Consider the following 22,588-nt stretch of genomic DNA (forward strand, 5'->3'; position numbering starts at 1 on the left):
AACCCCATTTATCCCTGACCTTTGCAGAACATGATGAACAGTATACTACATTCATCCATTCAAGTAAGATTCATTCATCTTACTTGTTAAAGAAAGTGTCTAGCCGAAATTTAAAGATTAGTATCTGCGAATACCAGATGATTAAGGGAAACAATCTGGCTTCATAAAGAGTCTAGGAACACCATGCAGTGGACAGGAAAGATACAATGAGGGCAAACATGTTAACATCAAAGGGCTGGCTTGAAGAAATGATTTAAGCCATACAGATAACTTTTTGAAAACCTACACTATAAAGAGAAGATGCCCAAGAAAATTGAGTGACCATATATACTTTACTTCTAAAAATGAATCAGAACTTTTATCTTGATTTTGTTACCCTGTTGCAATACAAATGACTCCAAGGAGATGGAGAACCCTAAAAAGATCAATATCCCATATTCAATCAAAAATAAGGGGCAAACTATTTCAAGCTTATACTTGATGAAAGATACAAAGCATCTTTGCATGTCATTAGCTCATACCTGGTAGAGTAAGGCAGATGAGGCTGGCAATCAGTAAGGTTATACACATGAAGACAATCAACAAAAATATCTGCAAGGCAAAACGTAAGAGTGCATAAATGGTTCATATGTGCTCAACGTATTTCAAAACACCCCTCAAAGAATCACCATAATTCTACCAGTAAAAAGAAATTGCCCATATTTCCATGTTTCCTTCCATTTCACACCAAAAGGAATTTTTAGTTTAGGTAAAATTACCTATAATTTTGGCCAAAAGAAAATGTCTATTTTCATATAATCAGACACATCAGCAAGTAACAAGTAAATGTATTTCTGAATCAGCACAAAAATAAAACATAATCAGCTTAAGTTTTCCCTATTAATTAAAACTAAAAACATTCACTTTTTAATCAAATTCTCAAAAACAAGTTTTCATAAAAGGAAAGCTCACTTTCTAACAGTGCTGTCTAATCAGAACTGTCCATGACGACGGGACCTGCACCACCCTACACAGCGGCCACTGCGCACCTGACGCGGGGTATGAAGGAGCAATGAAACTTTACACTGTATTTACTCTGCATCTTATCCTACTAGACATGGTTTTCTCTTTTTTCAGCTTTATTGAGATATAACTGACAAAATTATAATATATGTAGAGTGTACAACGTGATTTGCCACATGTACACAATGTCAAGGGATTCCCACCATTAAAGTAATGAACACATCTATCGCACCACAGCCTTACAAAATGAATTCACATCTAATTAAGTTTAAACGTAAAAGCCACATGTGAGCTGGTGGCTCTCATACTGAAAAGTACAAATAAAAAGGGAACACACTGAGAGGAAAGCAGCTGCTCTCGGCAGGAAAGGAGCAACTGCTGCTTGCCTTCTACCTTACCGGGCACCCCTCTTCCCTCGTCCAGAAGGCAGGGCTCTAGCAAGAAGGCTGAAAAGGACCTACAATCACACCCCAAGAGGAGCCTCTAAGGCTGCCAGCTTTCACTGGTTGAGAAACTTCTCACCGATCCTCTCTCTGATCCAGGATGGAAAGAAACTCTCACCCATGGAAGAGCCTCAACTCTTCTCTCAGGACTCCTCCCATCTCTCACCCTCACCCTCTAAATACACTTAATTCCCTGCAGTTCCAAACCTACCATGTCTAACCTGCCTCTTGTTTTGGCACAAGCCTGGAGTGCCCTCCCATTTTTCCATGTTGTCTGTGCCTGGCCTAACTCAAGAGGCTTAAAAGCATCCCCTCCTCTGCAAAGATTCCTGAACACTTCCCGAAAAAGCATTCTGTGGAGCTGACCAACTGTGCGACACATTACTACAGAGCAAGTAAAGTGAGGCCCAAGACCTGACCATCAGATTTAACAACACAAAAGCTACCACAACCCATCAGGAACAGCTTTGGTGGAATTTGGAGGCAAAGTTTCACTGGGACAGCATTTCCTTACCCAGTCTGGTCTTCAGTTTCATCTTAAGGTTACTACTCAAACCTTGCAGTATTGGGATGGATAGTAAATGGGAAAAACATTAGAATGCCCATTTCAGTTCCTGATACATAGCTGAAATACATCAATTACGTTAATTTCTTATTTTCACTTAGGGTCTTTAACACTGCTTCAAACAGCAGGGAGCAACAGTACATGGTATCCCAACACTATAACCCATCTCTAAAATCTGATAAACTTATCTGACACACATATATATTTTTCTGCTAATGAGAGGACTAGGGGTTCTTGTCAGGAGACCGTAAGATATAACGATACAGAGGACTGCATGCTAAGAGCATCAACACCACCACCAAATTCCTCAAAAGAAAAAGAAAAAACTTGACTTCCAATAAAGTCTTATTGTACCTACCCTGAGTGGAAAATTTAAAGGCCGGCGATAAGGCTGAAAGCCAACAGGCCCTCCCTGCTGGAGTATGGCTTGGTGGGCTGCATGCAGGCCTTCCCCCACCACGGGAATAGCGTTGTTATTTCGAGCATGCTGATTATTGTTAACTTGTTGATTTGCACTGTTCTCGTTTTCTTCCTGGTCTCCCAATAAATAGGAATGAAGATCCCTGTGTAAAAATTACATTCTCACTTCAGACCAGAATGCTACAGTAGACATGAGACCACTTTCTTATTATTTTTTTTTCACTTTCTTATTATTAAGGTAGAAAATGTACAAGTAGAATCTGTATACAACAGTATTTATTAATTATCTCATTCTGGGCTAATGTTGGTACCTGCTTTAAAGTAAGCTTTTTCAAATTTAATGTTAATATTAAGAACACCCCACAAATTCAGCTCAGCTATTCTGTCTGCTGTGGCATGGAGCTCAATTAAAACCTCCGAACTCGGACAGCCCAGGCGGCTCAGCGGTTTAGCGCTGTCTTCAGCCCAGGGCCTGATCCTGGAGACCTGGGATCAAGTCTCACATCGGGTTCCCTGCATGGAGCTTGCTTCTCCCTCTGCCTGTGTCTCTGCCTCTCTGTGTCTCTCTCATGAATAATAAAATGTTAATAAATATTAAATAAAAATAAATAAATAAAACCTCTGAACCACACATCAGTCATGACAAACCTGGGGCAAGCAGAGACAGACACCTGCTTAACCCAATATAACCAAATGCATAATTCACAGTAAGGTCTCTGCAGAATGCCACATATTTTCTGGGGAAAAAATTGTAATTACAAAGATTCAACTTTAAAATAAATATATAATATACAAAGATGGAAAAAACAAACGGCAATATGCGGACTAAATACCTCCACTGGTCAGGATAGGACTTCTAAAATAATACGGGTTGGGGCACCTGGGTGGCTCAGTTGGTTAAGAGTCTGCCTTCAGCTCAGGTCATGATCCAAGAGCCCTGGGATCAAGCCTGATACAGCTTCCCTGCTGCACTCATTGCTCATGGGGAGTCTGCTTCTCCCTCTCCTCTTGCCCCTCCCCCCTGTTCCTACTCTTGCTCTCTCTCTCAAATAAACAAAATCTTTTAAAAAAGTAAATAAATAAAATAATCAGGGCTAAGTTGGCTTGCTTTTAACATACTGAAAAAAAATGTTTACTTTTACCCTGTGTAACGAAATCAAAGAACCTGGGCCAGCAGCAAACTTCTATGAGACAACAAAAACATTCTCCATAAAACAATGGAGAATTAGAAAAATAAGAAAAACTAAGAATTAAAAGTATTATATACACCTGCAAATATCACTAAATGGTCTGTTCCTAAAACTACTTCCTAAGTGGGGCATGTACATACCCTATTAGAAGGGTTATCAGCGGCCTACTTACAGCAAGTATCCAGCGGTAACGGTCCATGCTCGCACAAGCCCCTTCAGCCACTGCCGCGTGTGTCCCTGCTCAAGTAATGCTGGCAAGACCACCTGAAGCAGAAGCAGCTCAAGGGACAGTTCACTCACTGGAGCATCACTAAGACAATTACAAACAGCTGTAATTTACAGTGTGACTTTATTTTCCATTATAACTGTATCACATTGAACTTTGATGGGATGACCACAAAACTCCTTGAGAACTCTTATGAACTCATCGTCATTATCACCAGTCCCCCCACTCTCCTCTTAAAGCTTCTCCCTCAGACTCCTCCAAGACTGTTCCCCATAAGGGTCGCCAATGACCTCTGTGTTAAATGTAATGGTCAGGTCTTGGTCCTCACCTCACTAGCTATATTGTATCATGTTACACAATTGGTCACCCACGCCTCGCTCCTCACACACTTTCTCACTAGATGTCTATCTAGATCCATTAGTTCCCGTTCAGCTCCCTGGGCTAGAGACAACGGGGGCCCCAAGCTCTGGTCCTCTCTCCTCTCCTCTATACATGCTCTCTGGACAAATGCAAACTCATGTGGCTGAAAATACCATGTTTCTGTAAATTTCTACGTACCACTCAGACATCTTTCTTAACTCCTAACTTTATATCCAAAGTGCCAACTCCATGTCTCCTCTTGACATGAGACATCTTAAATTGATCATTATCAAATTCCCACTCTTCCCTTTTAATCCTGCTCTCCCACAGCTCCTTCATCTCCGTAAATGGTAACTCCATCCTTCCAGGTATTCAGAACAGAAACTTGGATCCTTGACTGCCTTTTTTTCACTCCACACTCAAACAGCCAGAGCCCTGTTGAGTGGACCCTAATAATACCCTAAAACTCACCATTTCTCATGACCTGCACTGCTACTTCCTTCACCTCAGACTCCCTCACCTCTCACCAGGACTACTACACTATCCTCTTGGCTGGCCTCCTGCCCTGGCTACCCTGACCCAGTCTCTTCTCATCACAGTAGCCACAGTGACATGTTAACCTGTATCAGATCACTCTTCTATTCAAGTCTTTCTAAGAACTCCCCAAATCACTCAAGTTAGACCAAAGTGCTTAGACTAGAGCTTATGATACTCTCTAGGATCTAGCTTTCCATGACGTTTCTAACGTCACAGCCAACTACCACATGCTTTACTTTTTCTACTCTGGCCAAACTGGCCTGGCCTTCCTGCTGCTCCTCAAAGAGGCCTCAGCATCACTGCACTTGCCTGACCCCCTGCAAGGACACTATCTCCAGGAATCCACATGGCTCACTCACTCATCACCTCCTTCAAGGTTTTCCTCAACTGTCACCTCTGCAGGTCCTTATCAGTCACTTATTCTAAATTACAACCCCATCCTGACCACTTTATTTCCTTTGCTTCATTTTTTCCCCATGGTATTTATGGCCCCTAATATACTTTATGTTTCATCTATTTTTATGGAGTCTCCTCCTCACTGAAATGTAAGCTCCACAAGAACAGAATCTTCTTGATTCTGCTTTGTTCACTGTTATATACCCAGTGCACAGAAAAGTGTCAGGTATATAATGGGAACTCGATTTTTTTTTTAAAGATTTTATTTATTTATTCATAGAGACAGAGAGAGAGAGGCAGAGACACACGCAGAGGGAGAAGCAGGCATCATACAGAGAGCCTGATGTGGGACTCGATCCAGGGTCTCCAGGATCACACCCTGGGCTGCAGGCGGCGCTAAACCGCTGCGCCACCGGGGCTGCCCGAACTCGATTTTTTTAATGGAAGAATGGACTAAAAAATGCTACGTAATCCAAAAATTTTGTTAAACTTCTAGGTATAACAGACTACGAAAATCGGTCTATCCTAACAATATATAAAGCCAAAATCTGTGCTTCCTGGGTCTATGACCAGACACAAACACATAAGGAAGAAGTGATGACTTACACTAGTTAGGGAACAACTCAGAGGATAAAAATCTTAATTTGGGGGATGCCTGGGTGGCTCAGCCGTTGAGTGTCTCAGGGCGTGATCCTGGTCTAGGGATCGAGTCTCTCATCGGGCTCCCTGCAAGGAGCCTTCTTCTCCCTCTGCCTATGTCTCTGCCTCTCTGTGTCTCATGAGTAAGTAAAATCTTAAAAAAAAAAATCTTAATTTGGATTTTGAGGAAAGATAACAAAAGCTTGTCTGGCAAACATGGTGAAGAAGGTTATTTCAAGCAGAAAGGAAAAGACAGGAACAGCTAGGTATTTTAGGGAGACTTAATGAAGAGGAGCATGGCTGGAGAGCAGAATTCAAGTCAGACAATGTTGGAACAGAATGTTGAAAAGTCCATGTGAAATTACACCAATCTGTGCATGTCTTTTTAAAAGACCCAGATATTATTATCATGTAGATTATGGAGGAAGAGGCAGGGGTGTTAAGGATGGTTTATAATGGAGAACAAGAGGAAGGCCTAAGCTAAGGAAGTGGTAAATCAAGTTGGATTAGATAAAAGATTTTTAAAAATTAGACTTGGAGTGCCTGGGTGGCTGAGTTGGCTAAGCGTCTGACTTTTGAATTCAGCTCAAGTCATGATCTCAGAGTCCTGGGAGCCAGCCCTTAGGGCTCCACGCTCAGTGGGGAATCACTTAAGGATTCTCTCTCTGCCTCTTCCCCTATCCACACACTCTCTCTCTAAAATAATTAAATAAAACTTCTTAAAGATGAGACTTAAAAAATTTAAAGACTAATGAGAAATCTGAGGAAGAAATCCAATTTCTTGGCAGATTTCTGTAATACCAAGTAACTGAAAAAAGCAATATAGGAGGAGTGGTAGAGAGTAGGTTTCTGGGTGATTTAAGCCTTTAAATCAAAAAGATTTTCCATCCATAAGCTTTATATCTTATTTTTAATCTATAATTAAATGTACAGGGATCCCTGGGAGGCGCAGGGGTTTGGCGCCTGCCTTTGGCCCAGGGCGCGATCCTGGAGACCTGGGATCGAATCCCACATCGGGCTCCCGGTGCATGGAGCCTGCTTCTCCCTCTGCCTGTGTCTTTGCCTCTCTCTCTCTCTCACTGTTTGCCTATCATAAATAAATTAAAAAAAAAAATTTATAATTAAATGTACAACTATGGTTACATACCTTATGATGTGCTTTTCATATAAAGATGTTTGTGGCTAACATGCTCTCATTAAGTAGTAAACATTTCAATGCTGAACAAAGGCATACTTCATTTGCAGAAAAATAATTAAGTCTTCCTTTGGAAAATGAACCTGCTAAACTAATGTTTATATAATCTAAAGTGGCAAAAATTCAACTATCACATGATTTCCAATATCTGTTAAGAAATGAACGTTTTAAATATGTGCACTCTGATATCAACGGAGCTAAATTAGTAAAGCTTCCAAATTCAAAAACTCACCTGTAGAGCATGACATTGTATGGAAGAAAATTAGGCAGCAAACTCTTAATTATACGTATAGGAAGCCAGAGCATCAGGAGGACAATGGAGCCAAAGACAATCTGCAGTAAGAAAAAAAGACATGACATCACTGTGAATCATTCCCATGAGAGACAAGCAGACTTCTGAACATACTCAACCAATACACAATCCAAGTCTACACCCATGCATGGCCCAGAGTGCTCTCACTCCACACACTAGACTTGGGTCACTCTGGAAAGAATGCATTCTTAGGAAGGCAGCTCCTCTCTCTCTAGGACACAAGGGCTTTAACAGGAGCCACAAAAGAAAATCACTGCATGGTATTTGAACAGAGACTCAGAAACTTACAATGAAGGACCAGAATTGCCTGCAACTTAATAAATCACCTGTAAGTATTTTAAGACATGATCCTAATGTTAACGGCTAAAAATTTTCCAAAGGGCACAATATTGCTTTTTAAATTTTATTTCAGAGACATTTAGCTTTAACTAGAGGATTTCTTCTATGCGGGGGAAAAAGCTTTGACATACTTCTGTTAAAGAGGTAATTCAGAAGCTATTAATATATCTCCACTCCTCCAATGAAATTCAATGTAATTCAGAAACCCATAATTTGGCAATTATGCCACTGAAGAACTAGACAGCATTTTTGTCTTAGTAAGCATTTTATTTACTTTATCAAAGTAACCAATAAAACAGCTATTTGACGATGAAGTTCTACAAGCTTTGATAAACATAGATTATTTAATATAGCTACTCTACCAATCCCTGACCCAAAAAAACCCCCAATAAAACAAAAGGGTAACAGACTTCACCTGAAAAACAATAAAAAGGTATGCTCACCACTGACAAGATAAATCTTCGGAGATGCCTATAAATGGGCAAATGGATCATTTCCTGTACTGGATTAAAATCTGGATCATTCAAATTTCTTAGAAACCATAAGACACCAGGTCGAAGTACCTGCAAATATATTTTAAAAACTATAAATAGGGTATCCCTGGGTGGCGTAGCGGTTTAGCGCCTGCCTTTGGCCCAGGGCGCGATCCTGGAGACCCGGGATCGAATCCCACATCGGGCTCCCGGTGCATGGAGCCTGCTTCTCCCTCTGCCTGTGTCTCTGCCTCTCTCTCTCTCTCTCTCTCTGTGTGACTATCATAAATAAAAATTTAAAAAAAATAATAATAAATAAATAAAATAAATAAAAACTATAAATACTCAGGCAGCCCCGGTGGCGCAGCAGTTTAGCGCCGCCTGCAGCCCAAGGTATGATCCTGGAGACCTGGGATCAAGTCCCAGGTCAGGCTCCCTGCATGGGGGCCTGCTTCTCCCTCTGCCTGTGTCTCTGCATCTTTCTCTCTGTGTGTCTCTCATGAATAAATTAAAAAAAAAAATCTTAAAAAAAAAAAACTATAAATATCTTCAGACTCTGTATATGAACTAAAATATTTTTTCTAAATGTTTTTAAGGATGTCATGAGAAGAAAAGACTTCTACTTCTTTTTTTTAATTTTTATTTATTTATGATAGTCAGAGAGAGAGAGAGAGAGAGAGAGAGAGAGAGAGAGAGACAGACAGACAGGCAGAGGGAGAAGCAGGCTCCATGCACCGGGAGCCCGATGTGGGATTCGATCCCGGGTCTCCAGGATCGCGCCCTGGGCCAAAGGCAAGAGCCAAACCGCTGTGCCACCCAGGGATCCCATGAACTAAAATATTAACATAAAAACAAGCTCTTAGAATTTTGGCTTCTTAAAAAAATGGGCACCAGAAAATTCACATGGCTCTCTTTCTTATGAAAAGAAGTCTGTGGGGTGACTGGGTGGTTCAGTCAGTTAAGCATCTGCCTTCAGCTCAGGTCATGATCCTGGAGTCCCTGCTCAGCAAGGAGCCTGCTTCTCCCTCTCCCTGACTGTGCACTCTCTCTCAAACAAATATAAAAAGGAAGGAAGGAAGGAAGGAAGGGAGGGAGGGAGGGAGGGAGGGAGGGAGGGAGGGAGGGAGGGGAGAGAGAGAGAATGAATGAATTCGTAAATCTGAACCTATATGAAAACTATATCTTTTGTTTGATGTCCTTTGATGCTTTTATTCATTCTGTGAAAAACATTTAAGTACAATTTGTCAAGAAATAGGGGATCCCTGGGTGGCTCAGCGGTTTAGCGCCTGCCTTTGGCCCAGGGCATGATCCTGGAGTCCTGGGATCGAGTCCCACATCAGGCTCCCTGCAGGGAGCCTGCTTCTCCCTCTGCCTGTGTCTCTGCCTCTCTCTCTCTCTCTCTCTGTGTCTCTCATGAATAAATAAGTAAAATCTTAAAAAAAAAAAATTTGTCAAGAAATCTAAGTCTCTGAGGTGAAAAGCTTTTTTTAAAAAAAAACTGTCACTATGGGACGCCTGGGGGGCTCAGTGGTTGAGTGTCTGCCTTCGGCTCATGTTATGGTCCCTGGGATCCAGGATCGAATCCCACATCAGGCTCCTTGCTGAGAGCCTGCTTCTTCCTTTGCCTTTGTCTCTACCTTTCTCTCTCTCTCATGAATAAAATCTTTAAAAATAAATAAATAAGAAATAAAAATAATAATAATAAACTGTCACTGTATTGCATCATTTGGTGAAAGAATTAACTGCAATTTATAAATGCTCTAAATAGAAGAACTGATTCCAGTCTTACACTCCCAAGAGGAATTACCTTATTAAGAAACCCTAAAGTTTCTCAGCATTTTCATTCTACTGTCTACATCTTTTTTCCCTTTCTCAATGGAAATCATTAACTCAAGAGGCTGTGGGCGACAGGGCAATGGATGAGTCTAGGTATTAGTCCTTGGTGGTCCAAATTCATTGAGTTACCCCATGTAAAGTCCCTTAACTGCCCAAACTGTATTTCTCCATCTTCTGAGTGAGGGGGTATACGACTTCTAAGGTTCCATCCAGCTCCCCAATATGAGGATTCTGTACCAATAAAAAACCCAACACACTGAGAAGATGAAAAACTCTAATGTAAAAAATTTTATCACTTAACACTGTAATTCAGAGGTTACACATAATTACAGTTTTGAAAAGATTAGTCTCAATCGCTTATTTCAAAGAAAGAATACAGGGACCCCTGGGTTGCTCAATGGTTGAGCATCTGCTTTCAGATCAGAGCATGATCCCAGGGTCCTAGGATCAACTCTCGTTATCAGGCTCCCTGCAGGGAGCCTGGTTCTCCCTCTGCCTATGTGTCTGCCCCTCTCTCTATGTCTCTCATGAATAAATAAAATCTTAAAAAAAAAAGAAAGAATACAAGTTTTCTTTGCAAATAGGCTTTACTAAACTTTCACTATATAATTCAGGAGACCACTTTGACCCTAGCCTCGTCTTTAACTCCTCAATCTCTCAAAGAACAAAGTACACCAAGAATAGCATTAAGCCTTGGTGCTTTTGTATTGTATTCACACTGGATTAGGTGGTCTCCTCTGGCAGCCCTGCACATTTTCCTGCCCTGCACTTCTCCATCACTTCTCTCAATGGAATAAGCGGACTTGTCTGATGGGTGTATTGCTTCCCAGGATATACAATCGAAAAGAATGGGGATTGTGTTTTTCTTTCTTACTATTACCTTAGCACAATGTCTGGCCCAGAGTGAATATGCAGTAATATTTAAGGAAAGAATATATAGCAGCAAGTACGCTTGTCAGAATTACTCATTTTGTACTTCCCACTGCATCAGAATGACTGAGCATGAGATGTACACTAATTAAATACTGACCCTACTTTCACTCTTCAAATCAGTAAGGACTATATTCTAAAAATAGGATTAGTGAAGATACCCATCTGGCAAATGAACTGGAATCATAAAGGACCCTCACTATAATTCCAAACTTAAGGGGCTTGATTAACTTATTTTACATTTTGATCCTACAAAACCACCATATCCCCCTTTGGGTATTTCCAGCACTGTATTTCCTTGAATGGAGTCCAAGACAGATTCACATCACATAAAATTTCAACAACTTGTATGAGTAGATGGTCCTAATACCTATCAAATAAAACAAGTACTTTGAGTTTTTTCCCCTCAATCTACTTATCTTTCAAACTCTAATCATAGACAGATTTCTATTAAAACTTGTCAATTTTTGAGAGAAATGACTAAAAAGAGTTTAAAGAAATAAAGCCAAACTCATCAGCTATTCCCTCTTAGACTAAATTAGAGAAAACTAGTTAGGAGATCGTCATAGCCTTTGAGGCACGACTTGTGATTAAAACAAAAGTCCTTCCTATAAATTTACAGTGTTGGCATTTTCTTGTAGAACTTACCTCTCTCAGCAACAGGATGAAGGAAGCAAAGTAGAACACATACACCATTCCCACTAGCCAATGCAGAAACATGGTAGTACCTGGAGCTGACTGAAAACTCAGTTCTCGATCTTTCAGAGTAGCATCAAACATTTCCTAATCAAAGCAGAACAGGTGAGAGAGATCTGTATCACATCTACCAAATCAACATCTCTATTTTCTAGGAAGCGAATAAATCACTGTGTGTATGGATTATGATATTCCAGAATTACAGTTCTTTTAATATCATTTCATAGCATCACTGAAATACAAATGATAAGGTTGGATTCTACTTCAGGGATGTATAATGACACTTTAAAAATTTAAATATAAGAAGCAAGACTGATAAACTAATTGGTGAATCAGAACTTGGGATCCCTGGGTGGTGCAGCGGTTTGGCGCCTGCCTTTGGCCCAGGGCGCGATCCTGGAGACCCGGGATCGAATCCCACATCGGGCTCCCGGTGCATGGAGCCTGCTTCTCCCTCTGCCTGTGTCTCTGCCTCTCTCTCTGTGTGTGTGACTATCATAAATAAAAAAAAAAAAAAAAATTAAAAAAAAAAAAAAAAGAACTTTACTAATGCTGCTACTGTGAAAGAGCCATTTGTTAATAATACCTTCTTTCCAGGGCGCCTGGATAGCACAGATGGTTGAGCGTGCCCATTCTTGGTTTTGGCTCAGGTCTGATTCCAGGGTCCTGAGATCGAGCCCCACACCTCAGGCTCCACTGAGTTGTGCTCTGCACTTGGCACCTTGGGTTTCTCTCTCCCCCTCCCTCTGCCCCATCTCCTTTACCACTCACTCACACTCTCTCTCTAATAAGTAACTCTTAAAGAAAAAAAAACCAATACCTTCTTTCCATGATTACAGGTCTGCATTCATGACAAGTTTTTTGTTTTCTTTTAAATTTTATTTAATTTTGTTTTTTTGAGAGAGCACAAGCGCACACACACAGGAAGGAGGGGGAGATGAACAGAATCTTAAGCAGTCTCCCCACTGAGTGTGGAGCCATACGTGAGGCTCAATCTCACAACCCTGAGATCAAGACATGAGCCAAACCAAGACTCAGATGCTTAACCGACTGAGCTACCCAAGCGCTCTTCCTGACAAGTCTTAACAGTAAGGTATGGGTGAAAATGTTATCTCAGAACCAAAGGCAGCATGTTTCTACATACAAAATATTTTTGAAAAGTCGAAACTTGACTATCACTGATAGCTATTAAAAATTATAATCAGGATTAAGCATCTTAGTTAAAAGAAATGGTCAGAGTTGAATTTATTATTACAAAGACAGTCTTATCAGATTGTTCCCTTTACGTGTATAATGTCTAGGTATTTACATGTATAATATCTTGGTATATAAAATTAGGAGAGTAAAATGAGTACAAAAATTCTTCACTGGTTATTAGAGAGGTTCCAGTCAAAATAACTCTCGGCAAATTTGCATAAAGCCTCAAAAAAATCAGGTACTCAGGAAAAATTCTTAACATTAAGACTTTACAATGATGTTTTCAGGGAGAAAAAAAGCCAATTATTATCACATAGTTTCCCTTAAAAGGAGTCCATTCTAAAGACTTCCCTTTTTGATGCCTTTCCATTATTAAATTATACAATGAGTATTAAACTTACCAGGGAACAGATATCCAGCCACCATCCACAAATGAGAGGGAACACTCCAATCTCTACCACCACTAACAAAGAGACCTTAAGTAAAGACAAAGACCATCAATATCCAAACAGGGAGAAATCATTTCCAGTATTAACTTGTAACAGGAATTACCTTAACAACAATATAGCAGACTCCCAGCAAGCGACGAGACCTGTGAAATTTAACAAGAGTTGCCAACCCCTATAGCATTTAGTCAAGGAAAAATTGAATATTTAAAGGTACAAAGGAACAGGTACTTATATAGGCAACATGTATTACTTGATAGAATTTATTTTATGCTTTGTCTGCTCTCATCCTCACTACAAAGAGGTACAACTTTTACTGAGAGGAGAGAAGAGAAACAGATTTGTCCTTAACAGGAACAACTCTTTAGTATGAATAACAGTATCACCAAACATCCATGTTAGTTCATTAAAGGATACATGACAAATTATCAGTGTTATTGCTAAAAGTATATACCCAACTATGGTTGTGATCAGACCTTCAAAATGAGATGCTTGGACCTAGAAATAAAAATAAATAGAATTTAATTTTACCATATGGCCTACCTCCCAGTTTAACAATGTAGTAAATAATATGAGCAGACTCAAAGTGAACTGTTTAAGCAACTTACAACCAGAAAACTATAAAACCCCCTTGAATGACATCTCTGCAAACCAGATTCTCCTACTAGTGTTCTACTCAAACAAAATAAGAGTGAATTAAACTTCATAAAAACCAAAGTTGTACTACACTAGTCTGCACTCTATTCTACCCCTGAGAGGGACTGTGGGCTGAGCAATGAAAGGAGCAGCGCACTGTCTGGGCAGCCCACCCACCAGGTACTACTCAGTCTCACCTCCTACCCCCAGAAGTGATTGTTTAAGTTTCCCTTGCTTTCCAAATCTGTTCCATTTTCAACTTACAGAAAGTAAAAGTTTGGACAGTGACAAATATTTTAGATTCCTGAATTTGAGACAGCAAGTGCTGATAGTTTGGAAATTCAAATTATCAAAGCATGTATCTGAACCTTTCAAGTTTTTGTGTTCAACTAGCAAGAACTGAAAGCTGCACTGAATATTGGAACATATCTCCTTGCTCTTTCAGAACAATTCAGAATGATCTTTCAGGATTCACATACATAAATTGAACAGAACATTCCAGAAATATTGGTTCTTCCTTAAAAGACTAGTTCTTTCTGGGGCTCCTGAAAAACAGTTGTAGTTGACATCCCAATATTTATCTACCTTTAAAAATAACAGAATGTCAAAATTAAAATAAATTCTTTAGAAAACAGTATAGCCTATCATTCCAAGACAGACCAACCCTTTTTTTAGCTGACTGGTATACTGTTACATTTCTAAATTCACTATGGAAAAGTTGAAGAAAAGGGAAAGAAGGGAACATACAAGTTAATGGAATGGGTCAAAAATCAGCCTATAAGAAAACCTTTCAATAGTGTGCCTTTGGCCCACCCAACAGGAAGGAAGATAGTGCAACACAGGATTCAGAACACGTTTTTCTTAATTGGCAATATGACCTCGTAGGTCTTGAGCCACTGTTAGTTTAAAAAAATAATGAGATCATGTTGGATAACTATGCCTTTGCATAAGGCAAATTGAGAAATGAAGGCACTCTTTACAATACTATCGTTTATTCAACAAATACCAAATTTGGGGACAAGTAATGAAAGCAAGTTTGTAAAAGTATTATACTCACATGTTCTTCAAATCCCAAACCAACAAGGGAGAAATGACCAATGTGGTAAGGGCAAAATGCTAAAAGGGGGAGAAAAATTAAATGAAAACTTCAAAACCAAAACAATGAACGTAGTACCAACCCACAATAAAAGAAACCAGGACTTTTTGCAGAAATGGAAGATTCCAGAACTGGAGCCAAAAATGTACTGCCTAGGACATTCCCTATAGCCAGACAACAACAAAGACATCAAAGGTCTAATAGGCTCATGGCAAAAGGACAGAGGAACCATCATGAAGAGGGTCTTACAAGCCAAAGAAAGGATGATATGAGCATCAAAGAATGATAGAAACTGATGGAAATACACTGAATGCTTTACAAATCCACAAGTTCATAATACTCAAAAAGGGGAAAGCCAAACAAAACAAAACAAAATGAAACACAAAAGAAAAAAAAGCAGAAGAAAAAACACTTCCCTCATCCATGGAAATAGCACATCAATTCCTTACACCCTGAAAGCTGATAACTGGAGGGAAAGAATTGCACACCTGTCTTGCTTCTTCTGAACAAACAGGTTCAGGTTACCTAAGATGTTACTTAGATGTTCCAGTTTAAAGGAAGTATGGAGACAAAGGAACAAGGTGGTAGACGTCATACAGGAAGCAACTGGACAAATGTAGAATCCAAAGCACTCTTTAACAAATCAATGACAAACTAGGGTAGGGGTGGATGAGGGGAGCAAAGAGAAGAATATCCTAGATCAAAAGGAACTTAAACTTGGGACGCGCCTGGGTAGCTCAGCATGGCGTGATCTTGGAGTGCAGGGATCAAGTCCTGAGTCCTGCATTGGGCTTCCGGCAGGGAGCCTGCTTCTCCCTCTGCCTATGTCTCTGCCTCTCTCTGTGTGTCTCTCATGAATAAATAAATAAAATCTTAAAAAAAAAAAAAAAAAGGAACTTAACCAAAAGTAATGTAGCCCTTATTTGGATCCTCCCTCAAATGAACCAACTGTAAAATGACACTGAAGGGGCCAATCTAGGAATTTTTAATATGATGGATTGTCAGGAAATACTGCAATCTGTTAATTTAGTACAGTGTGACAATAATACTATGGTTAAATGAAAAACTATTCTTAAAATTTTCATAGTAAAAATTTTTATAGTCTCTTCAAGTCTTTCTTGTCATGTTAATAAAATTTTTTTCCTTAATAAAATTGAATTATTTTCCTTATGGCAAATTTAATTAAGTAGCATAGATTTTCAGGGAAGGAGGAGATCCAATCATTAAGACAAAAGTCAGAGTGAATTTATAGGGATCTGGCCTCAGAACCTTTTTAATTAAGTATTCCATGGGTAGAAATTTTTTTGAACCAAGTATCCCCAACATATTGGAATTTATAAGTTATATACACATTTTTTTACTAATATGTGTATTATAATATAAAGCACAAGAAATTCTTAAGGAATTAAAAAAAAACTATATGCAGAGTTTTTCCTATTTTGTTGTTTCACCCAACTCTGAGGATGACTCAAACAGGCCCCTGGGAAAGGCAAATTTTCAAGTTCCAACTCTATTTATATATCTAAATATTTGCCCGAAGCACCAATTGTTAACAATCAATTTCTATCCCATTACACAGCAACCACTAGATAAGTATCCCAATTTAAGGTTATTGGGCTGGCGAGACTGGGAACCTCAAAACGGCCAACCCCAAGCCAGCAGCCTCCCAATGACGCTGCCTTGCTGCCCTATCCTAACTTAGCTTACAAAGACCTGTAACCCTTGCCTTAACTGAAATGCCACCCTGCCCCTATCTTCCCACGAGACTTCCCCCGCTCTCTCCCTCCCCTGCGGGCTGTGGAACTTCACCCAACAGCGTCCCATTAAAAGCCTGTTTCGACCAACTTTTGCCTGGCCTCTCTATTCCATTTCACTACTGAATGGGATTAAACCTGACAAAGGTCACTTTCTCAGTATCATTCCCTTCTAACAAGGAGATAGTTGCATTTTAAGGTTCTAATTCTGCAAAATACACGACAAATGTCCAAAAATGCAGGTAGAAAATTCCACCAGAGCACTCCAAGCAGGAAAGAAAGATGTGCTTCATCCCAGTGATCATTCACCTTTAAGGGAAAATATACTCCTAAAAAGAGGAAAACTTGGTTCATTTCAAAAGATCCTAAGTATAATACACATAGATTTACTAAAACAATTTTTTTATAGTATAAACCGAGGAGGTTGGATTAGAAAAAAATTTTACTTCGATGAGATATGTTTTATATGTTACCTTTTCTACAATTCATGTAGTTTTCTCTTTTTTTTTTAAAGTTTTTTTTTAAACTTCTTAAAGTTCATTTTTTTCCCAAAATCTCTACCCTCAACATGAAGCTCAAATTCCTGACCCCAAGATCAAGAGTTGCATGCTCCTCCCACTGAGCCAGCCAAGTGCCCCACTGTAATTCAGATGTTAAAGGTGACTCTTTCCTCCAAACATTAACTTAGCATTAACGTTTTCTTTTAAGAACAAAGACTAAATCTACAGATCATTTTTCTCTGAAAGAAAATTTGGCCAAGAATCAGAACAGTTTCACACTCTCTATATACCAATTGTTCTACATAAAGAAAAAGGTATGGCCCTTTTTCCTCTGGGCCGCCAACATGCCATCCAGACTGGGGAAGACCCGGAAACTTCGGGGCCACGTGAGCCATGGCCACGGCCCCATTGGCAAACACCGGAAGCATCCAGGAGGCCAGGGTAATGCTGGTGGCATGCATCATCACAGGATCAACTTCGACAAATATCACCCAGGTTACTTTGGAAAAGTCGGTATGAGACATTACCACTTAAAGAGGAACCAGAGCTTCTGCCCAACTGTCAACATTGATAAACTATGGACCTTAGTCAGTGAGCAGACACGGGTAAATGCTGCCAAAAACAAGACCGGAGCTGCTCCTATTATCGATGTGGTGCGATCGGGCTACTACAAAGTTTTGGGAAAGGGAAAGCACCCAAAACAGCCTGTCATCGTGAAGGCCAAATTCTTCAGTAGAAGAGCTGAGGAGAAGATAAAGGGTGTGGGGGGCGCCTGTGTTCTAGTAGCTTGAAGCCACAAAGGGGGAGGTTCATTAAATGCTAACAAGTGCTTAAAAAAAAAAATTAAAAAAAATAAAAAGGTATGCAGAATAATCTGCATTTTTATGTTTCACCCCCCTATGCAAAAGGAAACAAAGAATGAGTGTCCTGTTAATTTGCACCATTTTAAATGGCTACTAAAAATTAAGCATCACTGGAACTTTTAAGACAATTTTGTTTGAACAAGATATCTGTAAATTAATTTTGTTCATATTTTATAGGGAATATGAGAAATTAATTTGTCTCTTCAAATTTATATATAATTCAGTATCTTTTTGACTACATAGTTTCCTGTTGAAGACAACTGCTTTCTGTGTTGCAACATGGTCCCCAATCCAAAGCATACTTGCTTTAGGATTCAGCGGAAGAAACTTGGGAAATCTTTATTCTACCTCCTAGGCAGGACTGGGGGATAACTCACCTGCATCAAGAAGGAATTTCTCAAAGATCATCTCTATAGAGTGATCTGGAGCCCAAGGTGCCTCTAAGAGACGCAAATCACAGCACAATCTAACAAGATCCTGTTTCTGTCAGACTCCACTTTCAATCCCTTGAGAGATGCAAGAACTGAATTTTAAGGCATTGTTTTGCTTCATTTTCTTTTATCTTTCTCAAAGCAGAAAAACCTGCCACCCCTTTCTTCCTTTCTCCATTACTCCCAAAAAAAGGGACTCTTGCTTGGTCACAAAATTCTCACAGCTCCTGTTGGAGAAGTGTTTAGAAGTAACTTTGCGTTTACTGGAATCTGGTTCTATAGGGCTTTCACACCACTTGGGAGAGGTCTACTCTCTCAAGACTATATTCATCTCTAGTGACAGCTCCCAAGCCAGGGTCTCTGGTAAGGCCTTGGGCAGGATTCTGAGAGAAGAAACAAGATCTTCTGTCAAAGGGAAAAACACACAGGTAATCAGCACAAAATCAGTTCCAGAGACAAGCTGCTGCATATCTCAAGTCAGTCTAAAATCAACTTCTATGAAAAGAGATGGAAATGCCCAAAAGAAGCAGAGACGGTAGGTAACTGTAGTTCACGTTGCTTAGGAAAGAAAAGTATTTGTATACCTGGCGTCTTCCTGTACAGGATGACTACCTAAAATTGTTTCATGTATTCCAGTGCTTACAAACAAAAATAAAACCCTCTAACAAGGCTCCCAGAAAACTGAACTCCTATCACCGTATCTTAAATAACAGCATAAACACCACTTACCAAAAACAAGAATGAACAATGTGTTTAAAGACACCACCCAGAAGACATGTTCCTAAAGGAAAAGAGCATTAATAAAACATATGGACTACTCCACTTAGGAGACTGAAATTTTCACCCCATAATGTTGAGATTTCATTACGTGTAACTTTTCATTTTTCATTAGATAGCTCATAAAAAACTAAGCCTAATAAAACTCAAGTTCATAATGTCACATGCAGGAAAAAAAAATCAATCCATAAACATTTCCTCTTCAGAAATTAGTAAGCCATTACAAACTACACAGATTCTCATAAATAAAAGCCTGATTTCATTTAAATCAAATGATACCGAAAAATTCCAAATGGAGGAAAATTTGAAACTTCCATTAATTCTGAACTTTCACATCAATGTATATCACACAGTGCTTCTTTCCAGGGTCCATTTTGTTCTTATGGCTTCTGTAAGGTTGCTTTTCTTCCTCAGTCCCTTTTCTGCCTATGGCACTCTGGTTTTCTGGCCGTTCATCCACTTCTCAATAATGTCTTATCACTTCCTCCAAGAGGACTGCTATGTGACATTACTGTCTCAGTCAGTACCCATAGCTAGTCATCTTGAAACCCAAAGCCACTTAAAAATCCCAAGTGATTTTGTATTACAGAACCCAGAAAAGAGCATTACTTCTCCTAAAGACCAGGTTCTTTAAAGAATTATTCCTTCTCTTTGAGTTGTACTCTTTACTAATAAGGTAAGGATAGGCAGGGTTCGGCAAACAGTGGAAACCTAACATGAAACTGGAAAGTTTGCTGCAAAGTTGCTCTATTTTTACCAGTTCAGGAATTAATATAGTGCGAGGTTTAAAAGAAGATCAAGTTCTTCTTAACTACCATTAAATTCTGTATTTCATTTTCTTTTCTAAAAATCAAGTATTTAATAATGACCTTTTTACCTTTGTCCTTTGCCAATAATTTCACTGCAAAAAACAGACTTTCTTCAATACATCAAGTAATCAAAAGTCTAAAAGCATGTTGACCTTTAGTATAAAAAGCCAGCACATACTACTGTAAATTTAAAGTTGCTGAATCATTGATAATTAAGTCACAACTATATTAAAAAATATTAGCTTCACTTACTAGAAAAACCAGTGATCCATCAAGTCCCAGCATCTAAAATAAGTAACAATATGCATAAATTCAAGATGCAACAGGATTTTTTTATTCTATTTAGAAAAAAGGCTCATTTTCAATTATATTTAAACATAATCCTTCCCCACTACTTTCCAATACAGCTTATCATTTTTAGAGAGTAAAAAATATTAGTTTTATATCTGGGCCTCTTTTTATTCCAAATCATATGATTATAAAGTCAACATAATTCCATCTTGGGTTTAATTCTTACATTAGATATGGAGCCAGTCAAGATTTCATGATATATCAACTGCAGTGTCAGAATAATACAATTTAAATTGTTACTTCATTTTATGGAAGTCCATAATTTTTTTGTATTAAAGGCCAGGAAATAGAAAAATAGCAATAGATTACAATATTTTTAATATTTTCACCATAAACATCACATTTCTCTAGATATTAAAGTTTTACTGCAGCTTCCATCTAATGTAGCTACAAACTTAGCATATGCATCTATATATGCCCAACTTTAACATAGTTTAAAGTTAAGGCACTAGAATGCATGATAGAAAGAATCTTACTCTTTCCCATGTAAGCTCTTCTGCAGCTCGGTCCCACTCTAAAGCATTCCAGTTCATGTCATCTGGAAATATAATAGTTGAAAGATTACTGATGAAACCTGAACCATAAATAATAAAACATATTCTCTTAATTTAGTGTTTTGTAAGCTGTTGATGAGAAGCTACACCACATCTGCTTGTTAGGTAATAACACATATACATAAATATAACAGACACATATAAGATGATTCTAGGTTGTGGTTAAGTGCTAGAAGAAAATAAACAGGATTATGTGAAAGAGGAACTTAACTGCACTGAATCAGGAATGAATCTGGAAAATTTGAGAAAACCGAGGAAGCCAGAGGACAAGAATTCTCAGGGGGTGGGGGGTGTATAAGATATGGTATGAAAGGCAGACAGGGATCAAATCATACAAGGGGGAAGGCAAAACCTGGATTTTGTTTGTTCTTTAGTATAACAGAAAAACCACTGCCAGATTTTAAAGGCAGTAGAGTACTATGAATACTATGCGGAGCACAAGTGGAAGAAGCTACTTAGGAGCTATTGTGTGAGATGAAGTGAAGGAATGATGGCCGCACCAGGGTGGCAGCAGGCTGCCTTCTTGTAGCCTCTGAACATAGATTCGCTGCTCCCTACAAAGGTCCCTTGCTCCCATTACACAACTTGTTTCTTCTCATCCTTTGTGTCTCACCTCAAATATCACTGACTCTGCGATACCTGGAGACTCTTATTTAAAATAGGCCCTCCCAACAGCATCCTCAGGAGCAAGCTGCACATTTATCACACTGTGTAACAATATATTTATTCACTTGGGTACTCCTGCTCCTTCACTAGACCAGAACTCCGTGAAGGCAAGGACCTGAGTGCCTGGCACCCAGGAGACACTCAGACACCAGCAATGTCCAGTGGACCTGGAAGCCGTGCAGTGCTTGACAGGAAAACCCTGGGGTGAGAGGAGAGAAGTGGAGGTGGTGAGCTATTGCCAGCTGACAGGCAGGCATGGTCTGGGATTTCCTTTAGCATTCTGGAGTTATACCACTAGAAAATGAGAAAATGGTTCCTTGATATCTTCTGACCTGCAGTATACCCTTCAAGAATTCTTCTTGGATATTAAAAGTTATCTTGACTCAAGAGAAATGGGACGGAATAAAATAAATCTGTATCAAATTCCTTTAAAAAAAATTATGGTCTATGACAAATAACTTCTTCCTAACCATCCTATAAAAGTCCTGAGTAGGATTTTACAACACAAAATGTGCCCTGCTTCACAGAAAAAAAATTAATACGTATGTATATCCATTAATGCTAATCTGCCAAAATAAAGTAAAAACAGGTTAGAAATAAAACTCCGAACCCATAAAATTTCTAAAACTCCCAGTTCTTCTCCTCAAGGAAAAGCTGGAAATGGACTCATGGTCATGAGGACTCATGGTTGGGAAGGAAGTGTAAGGATGGGCCAGCAGCCATTACCCTGGGCCCCGTTGTTGGCATCAGCGGCATCCTCCCCGCCCGCGTCGTCCTCCTCCTCATTGTCCTCTTCCTCCTCTTCCGCCTGCTCATCCTGAGCATCAGGGTTTTCTCCCACCACCGCGTTCTCAGCTGGTGGGTTAGCAGGCTGGTCGGGGGCAACATTTTCAGCACCATTTCCTCCTGCAGGAGCCTAAAATGACAGCAGAGCCCTGAAATTCAGCT

The 22,588-nt window shown here is 39.4% G+C and overlaps 2 protein-coding genes across 3 annotated transcripts in view; one reads left to right on the forward strand and one right to left on the reverse strand.

The window, feature by feature from the left end:
- Window positions 1–22,588, reverse strand: part of MARCHF6 (membrane associated ring-CH-type finger 6) — an 82,632-nt gene that overhangs the window by 20,635 nt on the left and 39,409 nt on the right. For both annotated transcript variants that reach the window (XM_055307707.1, XM_055307708.1), the window contains 14 exons: window positions 22,367–22,556; window positions 20,897–20,958; window positions 20,322–20,354; window positions 19,213–19,264; window positions 14,897–14,955; window positions 13,621–13,701; window positions 13,310–13,378; window positions 13,159–13,233; window positions 11,513–11,647; window positions 8,069–8,188; window positions 7,206–7,306; window positions 3,793–3,930; window positions 2,369–2,573; window positions 522–591 (listed from right to left, as the gene is read on the reverse strand). In XM_055307707.1, coding sequence (XP_055163682.1) covers window positions 522–591; window positions 2,369–2,573; window positions 3,793–3,930; window positions 7,206–7,306; window positions 8,069–8,188; window positions 11,513–11,647; window positions 13,159–13,233; window positions 13,310–13,378; window positions 13,621–13,701; window positions 14,897–14,955; window positions 19,213–19,264; window positions 20,322–20,354; window positions 20,897–20,958; window positions 22,367–22,556 — 1,390 coding nt within the window. The remainder of the gene's footprint in view (window positions 1–521; window positions 592–2,368; window positions 2,574–3,792; window positions 3,931–7,205; window positions 7,307–8,068; window positions 8,189–11,512; window positions 11,648–13,158; window positions 13,234–13,309; window positions 13,379–13,620; window positions 13,702–14,896; window positions 14,956–19,212; window positions 19,265–20,321; window positions 20,355–20,896; window positions 20,959–22,366; window positions 22,557–22,588) is intronic.
- LOC129498391 (60S ribosomal protein L27a-like) lies at window positions 15,825–19,205 on the forward strand. Its single transcript, XM_055307709.1, has one exon. The coding sequence runs from the start codon at window positions 17,534–17,536 to the stop codon at window positions 17,978–17,980; it is 447 nt and encodes a 148-aa protein (XP_055163684.1). The 5' UTR covers window positions 15,825–17,533; the 3' UTR covers window positions 17,981–19,205.

The sequence above is a fragment of the Nyctereutes procyonoides genome, unplaced genomic scaffold (genome assembly GCF_905146905.1).
Source record: "Nyctereutes procyonoides isolate TBG_1078 unplaced genomic scaffold, NYPRO_anot_genome, whole genome shotgun sequence".
Taxonomy (NCBI): domain Eukaryota; kingdom Metazoa; phylum Chordata; class Mammalia; order Carnivora; family Canidae; genus Nyctereutes; species Nyctereutes procyonoides.